The sequence below is a fragment of the Rattus norvegicus genome, chromosome 3, assembly GCF_021556685.1.
Source record: "Rattus norvegicus strain SHRSP/BbbUtx chromosome 3, alternate assembly SHRSP_T2T, whole genome shotgun sequence".
Classification (NCBI taxonomy): Eukaryota; Metazoa; Chordata; class Mammalia; order Rodentia; family Muridae; genus Rattus; species Rattus norvegicus.
The window spans coordinates 119230112-119239234 of record NC_141536.1 but is presented as its reverse complement, the minus strand read 5'-3'; the positions used below and the strand labels follow the sequence as shown (position 1 = coordinate 119239234).

At 42.2% G+C, this 9123-nt stretch overlaps 1 protein-coding gene across 1 annotated transcript; it reads left to right on the top strand.

The window, feature by feature from the left end:
- The first annotated feature begins 3803 nt into the window (after positions 1–3803).
- On the top strand, positions 3804–7677 carry Pcna (proliferating cell nuclear antigen). The gene is made up of 6 exons (NM_022381.3): positions 3804–4086; positions 4894–4991; positions 5137–5204; positions 5438–5632; positions 7079–7202; positions 7286–7677. The coding sequence occupies exons 1-6, from the start codon at positions 3866–3868 to the stop codon at positions 7363–7365; spliced, it is 786 nt and encodes a 261-aa protein (NP_071776.1). The 5' UTR covers positions 3804–3865; the 3' UTR covers positions 7366–7677.
- The last annotated feature ends 1446 nt before the right edge of the window (positions 7678–9123 follow it).

Sequence of the window (9123 nt, the reverse complement as noted above, 5' to 3'; positions counted from 1 at the left end):
TTCATGGGCACTGCAGGCAGCATGCCCAATGGAGTTCATCTGCCATTTAAAGGCAGATGTGTCTTCTGTGTCTTCAGGAGGCTGGGGTGTGGCTCAGAGGCGGGCTTCCGTTTAGCTTTTCTGAAGTCCTGACATCAGTTCCCAGCATTCAAAAAAAAAAGTCTCTAAAATGACTACTCTGTGTCTAGGCATTAAAGAAAATATTATGTGGGGGCTGGAGAGATGGCTCAGCGGTTAAGGGCACTGACTGCTCTTCCAGAGGTCCTGAGTTTAATTCCCAGCAACCACATGGTGGCTCACAACCATCTGTAATGGGATCTGATGCCCTCTTCTGGTCTGTGTGAAAACAGCTACAGTGTACCAACATTAAATAAATAAATCTTTAAAAAAAAAAAAAAAGAAAAGAAAAGAAAATATTATGTAAGCCCCAGCACTGAGACAGAGCAACAGAAGATGTATATTGTTGTTAGGAAAGAACAGATTCTATGGTTTGCAAAGGAGACGAGATTTTAAGAAACACAAGAAAATTCTCACAGATTTTTGCAGCTATATTATGGGTTTTTATTTTTGTTTGTGCTGTGGTATTGGATATCTAACCCAAGGTCCTAACCACACAGTAACACTGAGCTGCAAGCCCAGCCCTATGTCACCTTTGATGTGTGAAGGAATTACTCAGGCTGTCAAGACAGCGTAGTAGGCAAAGGGACTTACCACTAATCTGGGCGACCTGAGTTCTATTCTGCGATCCACGGTGGAAGAACAGAGCTGAGTCTTGCATGTTTTCCTCTGACCTCCACACATGTGCTGAAGCATTCATGTACCACATATAAATATTAATAAAGCAATAATCCCAAAAGCTCGGAACACCCAAGATACAATTCACAGACCACATGAAGCTCAAGAAGAAGGAAGACCAAAGTGTGGATGTGTCAGTCCTTCTTAGAAGGGGGAACAAAAATACTTGCAGGAGGAGATATGGAGACCAAGTTTAGAGCACAGACTGAAGGAAAGGCCATCCAGAGCCTGCCCCACTTGGGGATCCATCCCATAAACAGCCACCACACCCAGACAATACTGCTGATGCCAAGAAATACATGCTTCCAGGAGCCTGATATACCCCTAGCTCCCAGGTTTTTCTTAAAAGATACCCACAAGGGTAATATATGATTAAGGGGTCGGAGTAGAGGGCCTGAAAGTATAATAGTGGGGTTTTCTGCATTTTTTATTTTAAAAAATTTTATTCAATATTTTAAAGATTTATTTTTTTAAAGTTTTTTTTTTTTTTTTTGGTTCTTTTTTTCGGAGCTGGGGACCGAACCCAGGGCCTTGTGCTTCCTAGGCAAGCGCTCTACCACTGAGCTAAATCCCCAACCCCAAGATTTATTTATTTTGATTTATATGAGTTCACTGCAGCTGTCTTCAGACACACCAGATGATCCCTTTACAGATGGTTGTGAGCCACCATGTGGTTGCTGGGGATTTGAATTCAGGACCTATGGAAGAGCAGTTAGTATTCTTAACCGCTGAGCCATCTCTCCAGCCCTAAGATTTATTTATGTGTTTATATAGAAACAGGTACTTTTCTGCACATACATCTGCACACCAGAAGACAGCATCACACAGTTGTGAGCTGCCATGCAGGTACTGGGAATTGAACTCAGGACCTTTGGAAGAGCAGCGAGTGCTCTTAACCACTGAGCCATCTCTCCAGCCCATACCATTTTTATTTTTAACTATACAGTATCAAAATTGTATGTAATAAAGCACTGCATGGCAATTAGAGAGTTTCCCTCTTTTGTGCTGCAGGAAATAATGATGCTTCTTATAAACTTATAAACTTCTTGAAACGTATAAAAAATGCTGGGCTAGAGAGATGGCTCAGTGGTTAAGAGCACACTAGCTTCTCCTGCAGAGAATCTGGAGCTCAGTTTCCAGCACCCATGTGGTAACTCACAACCCTATGTAACTCCTCTCCTGGGAGATCCAATGCTGCCTTCTGCCCCCAGGGGCAGTAGGCAAGCACATAGTACACAGATATGCATGCAGACAAAACACTCATGCACATAAATTTTAAAAAGTCAAATTTGCCAGCCTGGTCCAAGCAAACTCCAGTACAGCCAGGGAACATAAGAGGCTCTTATCTCAAACAAAACAAACAAACAAACAAACAAACAAACAATCAATATATCTAAAGTCCAATAACACAGATACCCCTAATACCATATGCCAGATGGGGTAAACAGTGTAGGGAAAATTGACATTTGGCATCAGAATGGTCAAGAGTATTCTAGACTTGATGAAATAAATGAGTTATTTCATCATGATGCCACAGCCCTAGAATCCCAGCTTCTCCAGAGGCTGTGGCATCAAATTGTGAGTTCAAGGCCAGCATGGATAACAGAGTGAGTTTAAAGCAAGCCTCAAAAAATTATGGAGACTCCTAACAGGCTGAGGCTATGGCTCAATGATAAGAGTTGTTATACAATGTCCTGCCTAAATCCCCAAGCCAGGAAAAGAAAAATCAAACAAGACAAGCTAAAGAGAAATGCTGTAAATAAGGGAAGAATAAATACACATGATATGTGGTTAATATTTTCATACGTAAACCATTCCTTTTTCCCCCTTCGTGTCAGTCTTGGTAGATAGTCCAAGCTGAGTTTAAATCTAGGCCCTCCCACCTCAGCCTTCCCATGTGCTGGAATTAGCTGTAAAACACTCTTACCAGCTAAAACAATCCTTTTAACTTTCTGAAATTTTATATATCTTATTAGTAAAAAAAAAAAATGCAAATAAATAAAACATCACACACCAAAAGTTGTGTCTACAGTTAGAAGAGGCATTCCAAATGGAAGCTGGAAGTTTTACACTTCCACTATCAAATATATTTTATCTACCACCAAAACCAAGAGAAAAAGCATTAGAAATAGAAATCATTTATATCCTTTTGTAAATGATGCCCATTACCTACATTCAGTTCTTCTCCATCCTCATAATCAATAGGAAAAAGAAGTTTTAGTAGAACAAAATGCTGCAGCCCAGGGACATATGAAAGACGCTTCACCTGCAACAGCTAATATTTTCAAGATGGGGCTCAGGCTTGGGTTCATCTTAAGCCTAAAACTAAGATGAAAATACTAATATCTACCTTTAAAAATATAAAAGAAACCAACCATACAGGAAACTAATTACGTGGTACACATGAACTATATATCTTTGCAGAAGCGTTCGCGTTAAGAGGCATTTTTTTTTTTAAATCTTTAGGGAGGAAAGTTCAGAGCGAAGCACCCAGGTAAGTGTTATGAAATTGGGGAGTGTTCAGATAAGATGGCCTCTTTATTACTCAATATTTTGCGGCATATTTTTTACGCAGTAGTAAAAGAAACGCACTCCACTGTGTTTGAAGGAACTACAGTCTCCCTCTTCAAGGCAGGCCGCCGCGCACTGCAAGTGGCTTTCATTTCCGTGGCGCAGAAACTTCCTAAGGAACATGGAAACCACAGCCTAAGCTCCCTCCAACACCGGCGGTGACGACAGCCTACGCGAACCCCGTGATGCCCCTCGCCTCCCACGCTCTTACCGCACAGCTCCGCCTCTGTATACGCGGCGGGGCGGGCCTTGCTCAAACCACGGATACGATTGGTTCTAGAGGAGAGGTGGGTGGGTCAGCGCTGTGACGCCACAACCTCGCGCACTGAAAGAGCGCGCGCCTAGGAAGCCGCGGCATTAGACGGTTGCGGGCGCAGGTGACTGGTTATCGTCCCTCCTGGTCTTCACGCTACTTCTGCATCGTGAGTCGGGGTACCTTGTCAGCAAGACCTCGCTCCCCTTACAGTAACTCTCATCTAGACGTCGCAACTCCGCCACCATGTTTGAGGCACGCCTGATCCAGGGCTCCATCCTGAAGAAGGTGCTGGAGGCCCTCAAAGACCTCATCAATGAGGCCTGCTGGGACATCAGTTCGGGCGGCGTGAACCTACAGAGCATGGATTCGTCTCACGTCTCCTTAGTGCAGCTTACTCTGCGCTCCGAAGGCTTCGACACATACCGCTGCGATCGCAACCTGGCCATGGGCGTGAACCTCACCAGGTGAGCGGGTGGCGGGAGCTGGGCCCCATCCCTCCCGCTTCGGCTCTTGGCGGGGCTGTGTTCCTGCACTCGCATTGGCTGGCATGGCCGTCCGCGCTTTCTGATTGGCCTGTGGTGCCGGGGACATCACCCACCAAAGCGCGCGGTTCCGAAAAGCCCGCGCTGGCTGTCGCGCCTACTTTTTTCCCGCGCCAAAGCCACAAAGCGGTAGTCAGCGGGAAAATGCGTGCTTCCGAGCTGCGCTCATTAAGTGCCTGCAGCTTTTTCTGGCCGATTTTAGCGCCTAATAAGCGAGTTCTGGTGAAAAAGGACTGTCGACTTAGAGTCTTAGAGTGACGATAGGCCTTTTCTTGACTTCTAGAATCTCACTGCGCGTCATGGATTTGCAGGAAAATCTCAGTTTTAGCTTTTAACTTTGCTACAACTACCTGTGTTAGTGCCTCCTGTATACATTTCAAGGACAATATGTGACTTATTTTGGTACAGATATATGGATTAGTGTCACTTGTATACATTTTGAAACATTTATGAAAAGGCCAGACGCGATAGGGCACACTCTCCAGTACGCTGAAAACCGAGGACACCCCACTAAAAAGGATGCGTTCTTGAATGTTGGCTTTTAGTGCATTTTACTAAATCGATTTTTAAGGATCACATATACCCGATAATTTGCTTAACCTCTGAGAGGGTTCGGGGTACCCTTATCCTCCCTAACAATTCTCCAATCATGAATGTGAAATATAAATTTAAAAATGTAAATGTGGAGACATGATGTTGATAAGCCCTGTGTCCTTTTTTTTTTTCTAGCATGTCCAAAATTCTAAAATGTGCTGGTAATGAAGACATCATTACATTAAGGGCTGAAGATAATGCTGATACCTTAGCACTAGTATTTGAAGCACCAAGTAAGTTACACCCTTAAAACTCAGTTGCTACAGAAATTAAAGTGTGCTGTTTCTGTTTCTCACAATTAAAAACAACAGGGTTGTGGTAAATTTACAACATAGATATGAACATGTGCTTCAGTAACACTTGGATTTCTTTTGGTAGATCAAGAGAAAGTTTCAGACTATGAGATGAAGTTAATGGACTTAGACGTTGAGCAACTTGGAATCCCAGTAAGTATCTTGTTTCTGATGGTGTTTTACCAAGCTGTGATACCAGCTGATGCATGTTCTAAAGTGGAGTTGTGGTGTTTGCCATTTCACCAGACCACAACAGCCTAAACTTGATTGAGTTGTAAAGACATCAGAAGTCTTGTGTTCTGAGTTCTAGTTAAGGTGCTGAAACTTGAGAACATGAAGCTGAGTCTTCCTCTTTTCTAGACTGACCTTTAACCTTGCATTTACAGGAACAGGAGTACAGCTGCGTAGTAAAGATGCCATCTGGTGAATTTGCACGTATATGCCGGGACCTTAGCCATATTGGAGATGCTGTGGTGATCTCCTGTGCAAAGGACGGGGTGAAGTTTTCTGCGAGTGGGGAGCTTGGCAATGGGAACATTAAGTTGTCCCAGACAAGCAATGTTGATAAAGAAGAGGAAGCTGTAAGTAGCAAGAGGTGTCGTCCAGCTAACTGTGTCTGAAGCAGGATTGCCGGCTTAGCCATTAAGCCTTGACTTCTGTTTGTTTATTCATTCTTTCATTTTGAGATGGCATTCTGAGTAGACCAAGCTGGCTTGGAACTCAGATGATGCCACATAAGCTTTTACAGACAGGATTTGGAAAGCTAAGTGTACAACCTTTTGCTTCCTGGAAATACTCTTGACAAATCAGTGAGGATTAGCAAGTGAACGGAATGGTTGGGGGTGTAAAAGTCTTGGGATCATGTAGCTCCTCTAATAGCTTTTATGTGTTGTAGGTTCAGTTACTAGTTCATTTAATGGTGCAAAAGCAGACTGAGCAAAGTTAGGTTGTAATTTAGGCCTAGCTACAGGCAACAGGACTCAATACAATAATAAGAATATCCACAGTACCAAAGGAAATAAGACTTCATGCAACTCGGAAAGAGTTGCATTGAATACTCTGACATTTTATGTGCCTAGAGGAAGCTGGACATGGTGGCTCAAACCCATAACTGTGACACTCAAAGCAACAACAGGATGATTCTCAGTTTAAAGTCTACCTTGCAGAAAATGGATCTCAAAAAATGGGGAAGAAATTGGGATGGCAGGGGAAGATGCTTGGCAAGCCCTCATTCAAGCAGAACACACTAGTTCTCTTAATTCCTAAGTAGCCCTGACTCAAGGCTTTCTCAGGAATCAGATGTATATTTCATGGTTACACTTTTAAGTTTTGCTACCGAGCCTTAGCATCAAAGTCTGAACTAAGTGAGATTTCAGGGTTAATATGGTGAGATTCAGAGTGCTTACCACAAAGTATGTAAGGTAAATAGAAGGTGTTACTTTCTTGTCCTCTGCACAGACTTAAAGTAAATGTAAGTATAAGAATTAGAGCATAGATAGATATACACACAACTCAGAGAGCTAGTTCTTAACCTTACTCTGCTGAATTATGTCTACTTCCCTGTGAACTTCAGCTCCTCACTTCTCAAGACATTCAATCTATCAGTATTTGTCTGAAGTGCAAGCATTTCCACAACCAAAGAAATAACTTCAGTATCTACATATTCTTTATTTGAGAAGTTTAAAGAATTGGGACTTGAATAAAATTGATACTCATACAATGAAAATTGGTTTACATATTCCTTAGCTTACATTCAACTGTTGGTTATTTTTGTTTTTAGAAGTGGTTTTTGTGTCGTTTTCCTTCATGCATTCTTTGCAACAGATCAGTGTTTGAAGTCTGACTAGGAACAGCTTTCTCCTTTGTCTTGATTGCTTGGGGTATGGTTCTACAGGATTGATGAGCTAAACATGTTTTTATTTTTCTTTAGGCAAGGTTTTCCTAACAGTTTTGTTTTGTAGTGTATATCATGAACTAGTAGTATGAGTTTTTGATGATGTCTAAAGTGAGCCTGTTTTCGTTTTTAGGTGTCCATAGAGATGAATGAGCCAGTTCAGCTAACTTTTGCTCTGAGGTACCTGAACTTTTTCACAAAAGCCACTCCACTGTCTCCTACAGTAACACTCAGTATGTCTGCAGATGTACCCCTTGGTAAGATAACCAACATTGTTTTGAACACTGTTTTGTAGTATGGTATTTATAATACTCGGTACTGAATTTTTCCTGTCTTTCAGTTGTAGAGTATAAAATTGCTGACATGGGACACTTAAAGTATTATTTGGCTCCCAAGATCGAAGATGAAGAAGGATCTTAGGCGTTGCTAGAAATTGAGAAACTAAACCTTTGACGATCGCTTCTGAGATGCCAGCGTGTTCTGAGGTCTTTTCTGTCACCAAGTTTGTACCTGAGTATTCTTAAATATTAAAATAAAATGTAGATATCTTCTGTAAATAACCTTTTTTTTCCTCTCCATAATTTGCTTACAGAATAAGCTCCAAAGTAAAAACTGGTTTTGTTAACATAAATGTCTCTGCCTTACAAATACTGGTGATTTTCATAAATGATCTTGACGCTAAATGCAGTTTTAAGAAATATTTTTCAATTTAAATAAAGTTAACTGAATTTGAAAAGTCAAGAGTGGTGCCTTCTTTGCGCCATAGCTGCTGAATAGTTACTCTGTTATATAAATGGGTTTTTGTTTTCCATCATGGAGATGGCAGTAAAAATGTTTAGCTTTAGTATATATAATTAAGTTGTACAAATTTTTTCTGGTAGTCTTATTTGGGATGTAGCTCTTTTAAAATGCAACTTTATTGGCTGTGTGTGTGTCTATATCAATAAATAAAAGGCATAAACTTTGTGGATACTTGATCCAACCGTGAAGGGTTTAAAAAGGCCCTGTGGTTTTGATATGCTACACACTAAAGAATACTTGAATGCTTTGTATTTTCTGTGTATGTGTGAGCCTCATGTGGAGATCAGGACAATTTATAGGAATTGGTATACCCCTACAACATGGCTTCCAGGGATTGAACAGTTCTTCAAGCTTGGTGACAAACACCTTTATGCTGTAAGCATTGCTCATCCAAATCACCCCTCTTCCCCTTCAGTTTTTATGTGTGCATGTATTTTGCAGGTATGGGTGAGCGTGCGTGTATTAAACCTGGCTTGGTGTGGGGAACCATCTTCTGTGTTTTTGCTTTATTCTAGCAGGCTCTCAAAACATGGTTAATATAGTGTCTGAATGCTCTGCTCCCAGAGGCCACACTTGACGGTTTTTAAACACTAAGCTCTCCATAGTCCCCAAATTCATTTTTTCCATTGTGTTTTATGTTTGACAGTATGTAAACTACAGCTTTGACTGTTCTAGGAGGTTATTGGTTAGCGCTCATTCCCAGTTAGCTACAACTTTCAATTCTTTGAGCCAGTTAAGTATGGAAAGAAGTAGTAGGTAGGCTGCAAATACTCCTTTCATAGACCTCTGGAATGATGGAAATGCTTTATCAAGGCTGGTCACTGTTTCACGTGGACGTATGTTAGAACTCAATTGTGCCTAGTAGACACCTGGGTGTGTCTAATAATCAGGTAGGGAAGCAAGGATTTGGGGCTGCGAGAACGCTAATTAGTGAGTGCCAACCAGTGTCAGCATAGGAGTGTCTAGGGCAAGGCAAGATACCTGGTATGTATTCCTTGCCCACCCCTTTGGATCCCGGGGACTCTGCTGTGCACAGGCTTGGCCATAGGGTCTGGACGAGAACCTGATTTAACAGTTTTGCTGTGGGCTTGATCCCAATGGGTGAAACCCTAAGTACACGCCCACCCACCCTATGGAGGCAGCAGGTCCGGGTCACCAGAACAAGACAAAAGCGATACCCCGTTGAGCGTGGTGCCATTCGCCTTTAGTCCCGGGCAGACCTCTTGAGTTCGAGGACAGTCAGCGCTACATAAACCCTACCAAACATTAAAAAGACAGCAATGAAGCTCTCCAGCCATGCGCCCTGGAAGCGGGATTCGATGACATAATTTCCTGGTGACACCACTTCCGGTGCGCCTCTATCCGTCACGCCACTTC

Bases quoted from the DNA above. Each gene is read 5' to 3' on its own strand.
- Pcna (NM_022381.3), top strand. From the start codon at position 3,866: ATGTTTGAGGCACGCCTGATCCAGGGCTCCATCCTGAAGAAGGTGCTG. The intron at 4,992-5,136 runs GTAAGTTACACC...TTCTTTTGGTAG, and splicing joins ACTAGTATTTGAAGCACCAA to ATCAAGAGAAAGTTTCAGAC. The intron at 5,205-5,437 runs GTAAGTATCTTG...TTGCATTTACAG, and splicing joins TTGAGCAACTTGGAATCCCA to GAACAGGAGTACAGCTGCGT.